The following is a 3,048-nucleotide window of genomic DNA, read 5'->3' on the forward strand; positions in this document are numbered from 1 at the left end:
TAGAGCCGCGAAACTGTCCAAAAACTACGTTTTCCTGTTCCATCATATGCGCATTTGTCCATTCGCACAAAAATATTGCACGTAGCACCCTTGAGAGTGTAGCTAACAAAAAGTAATTTAATATTTCTGGTACTTAGCTCGAAAATTTAAAGTGTACTAAAGCTTAGCATTTCTGTTGATGCTTTTCGCTCACACCAGGAAGTGGCACCATTTCTCCACATTGGTATGTTCGATCGACACCAAACGCCCCTTGAATCACATCAGTTCATCATGTGTTCATCATAGCACCGTGCACAATCGTTGAACAACTGAGGATCCATGCCACAGAGGTGGCGCTCTTCCACGCCACACTGCGTTTATATCTCTGCATTGGGATTGGTGAGTTGAACTTGACAACTTGGTATAGATTGCCATGCTCCCTGAGCTACCCTAAGAAAGGAAAAATCCACGCCACTAGATGGCTCTGGTGCCGAGGTAAAATCCTCTGCAGAAACTGTAAGGAGTGTATGAACCTATGAAATTCACTGGACATGTGTAGATTAGGGGGCTGGGGTAACGTCACATACAAAAACTCATGTTGTGCTCGTGTTTCGTAGCCTCTTGGCGCATCTGCCCCAAACACAGAGTTGGGCTATTTTCCATTTTTATTTTCACTCCGGTCCGGCCATTTCCTGTGGGTCATTTTCACTTTTTGGCCTTTTATTTGAACGAACTCCTCCGGGAACTTTTGTCGGAATCGTGTTAAAATAGAAACCGTATTCTCAAAGAATGGGCTGAATGAACCCGTGATTTTGCGACTGTCTTGAAGGCGGTGTCTATTGGCGCGTGACCGCTCAATGTCTGCCATTTTTGACCTTCCGTGGTCATTTTTGATGAATTTCACCTTGTAAGTCGTGAACTCCAACTCCTTCCTTACAGCTTCTTTACCCTAGGTTCGCTCTCGGAGTTGGGCTCATTACCGTCGTAAAGGTGGTGCTGAATGAACGCCGTCGCATTTTTGTCACTAGTCCACCCTGCGCAAGGGCGTGGTCCGTGGTGTCGTCAAACCGTCGGCTGGGCTGAGGCATCTCTGCATTCCTCACGGACGTCTATTTTAACTACCTACAGATTTTTGATTATTACCTTACCTTCATTATTCCATTCACTGCGAATTAGACAACACTTGGTCGGATCTGAGTTAATAGTTCTCGGTGGTCACTGTGTGTCCGTGCGATGGCGCTGAATTCCTCCTTCTACATCCACTGAAGAACGTCCTCTACCTGCAAAGCTACACAGTCTTTTGCACGGTCGAACACCTCGGTGACAACGTACGCGAAGCGGTCTCTCAGCTTCCTGGCGATGCAGGGTGTCTGGTAACGTGAGATTTCACCTTGTGGTCCGCCACGTGCAAGTGACGGCCGCCACGCCGATTGCGTGTAAAATGGTAATCGACCTGTACTGTTTTAGCCTTTCTAGTATCTTACGACACTCAAGCACTTTTACACTAGTGGTACAGGTCCATTTACCATAATATCATATCTCATCCCACCCACATCCCACACCCTGGATAAAGTCAACGTGTGTTACCGCCAGGATCTTGTCCCCCTCTTGGAGTCTCCGATCCAGGCCTGCAGCTCCATTTTCTTTTATTTTGGACACATATATGCCACTGTCATTCACAACAAACTGCTGGTCCACGCCCCCAACTATGTTGAATCCCAAGCCTGAAAAAACAACAAAAAGACAGACACTGGCATGACACATTGGTTTTTCTGAGTAAAATGCAACAGACACAGATCTCATTGTTTATCAGGGCTTGAGGCTGCTGATCCAAACACAACATTTATCTCAGTGGATCAAAGTGCAAGAGGACTCAGAGGTGTATTCAAATGGACACACAGGGTCACAAAATGTTACATAACAAACTCCAAGTGTGAAACCAGACATTACTCTCTGCTGAAGAGGCTAAAACAAACCTTCCTCACTATCCAACGCCACTGGCTTTAAGTGGAGAAAGCCTCACAGGCCAACGCAGTTTACTTAAAAAAAAAGATCTCCAACACAGCCTTAAAAGTGCATAAATAAATGTTCATATTAATTTAAAAATGACGAATTAGACTGCAGCCTGCTTCCATAACAAAAACTCACCCCCCTCTGCGACACGACAACACTTTTTAGGAGGAGGTTCGTGCAGTTTTTAGCCCTACTGAGCCTTCAGGATACACACAGCGTTGATACGTAGCTCACTGTTAGCTCGCCAGCTAACTAACCAGCCTCGGCTTTAACTTTCTGCCCCTTGTCTTCCTACCTGACGGCCCCCGCTTCAGTTTAATGTCCACCACGTTGGATGAGGAGTGCACGGAGCCGTTCATCTTCTCAAGACGCCCAAAACGATTAAAATGAGAGTTGAGAGGAAGGAGAAAGGGGGGCGGGGGGGGGGCAAACTATTTATCTGAAGGTGAACTCATTGAGGAGTTTCGATTTGCTTCCTTCGGCTCTGCGGGTGGTTTGTGGTCGTGCTGCCCCCTGGTGGGCTGAGACGGAACTGCAGGCCAACCTTTGAATGAGCAGAGCAGGAGGCAAAAACACTGCAGGTAACTCCCCCCCTGGTGATGTAATGGGGGGGTTGATGTGGAGGCCTATTTCTGCCAGTGTGGTAAACAAATAAATAAAAACCCTGTAAGTCATTATAATAAGAAACGTTCTCAATATGTTGACTTAATACCTCAAAATAATGACTTAGTATCTCATAATAATTTCATCATTTCTCAATATGGTGATTTAATATCTCGAAATATTGACTTAGTATCTCATAATAATGACTTAGTATCTCATAATAATGACATGATTTCTCAATATTTTGACATAATATATCAAAATATGACAAACGTTCTCAGAATTTTGAGTTAATATCTTAAAATAATGACAAATGTTCTCAATATTTTGACTTAATATCTCAAAATACTTAGTATCTCAAAATAATGACTTAATATCTCAAAATAATGACTTAGTATCTCAAAATAATGACAAATGTTCTCAATATTTTGACTATTATCTCAAAATAATGAC

The 3,048-nt window shown here is 43.8% G+C and overlaps 1 protein-coding gene across 1 annotated transcript in view; it reads right to left on the minus strand.

Moving 5' to 3' along the window:
• Positions 1-2,493, minus strand: part of synj2bp (synaptojanin 2 binding protein) — an 8,126-nt gene extending 5,633 nt beyond the window's left edge. Inside the window, exons 1-2 of the mRNA XM_035673519.1 lie at positions 2,288-2,493; positions 1,567-1,703 (exon numbers count right to left, since the gene is read on the minus strand). Of these exons, the coding sequence (XP_035529412.1) occupies positions 1,567-1,703; positions 2,288-2,351 (201 nt within the window). The 5' untranslated portion in view covers positions 2,352-2,493. The remainder of the gene's footprint in view (positions 1-1,566; positions 1,704-2,287) is intronic.
• Between the last annotated feature and the right edge of the window lie 555 nt (positions 2,494-3,048).

Source organism: Morone saxatilis, unplaced genomic scaffold (assembly GCF_004916995.1).
Source record: "Morone saxatilis isolate NCDOM2014 unplaced genomic scaffold, NCSU_SB_2.0 Contig3, whole genome shotgun sequence".
NCBI lineage: Eukaryota > Metazoa > Chordata > Actinopteri > Moronidae > Morone > Morone saxatilis.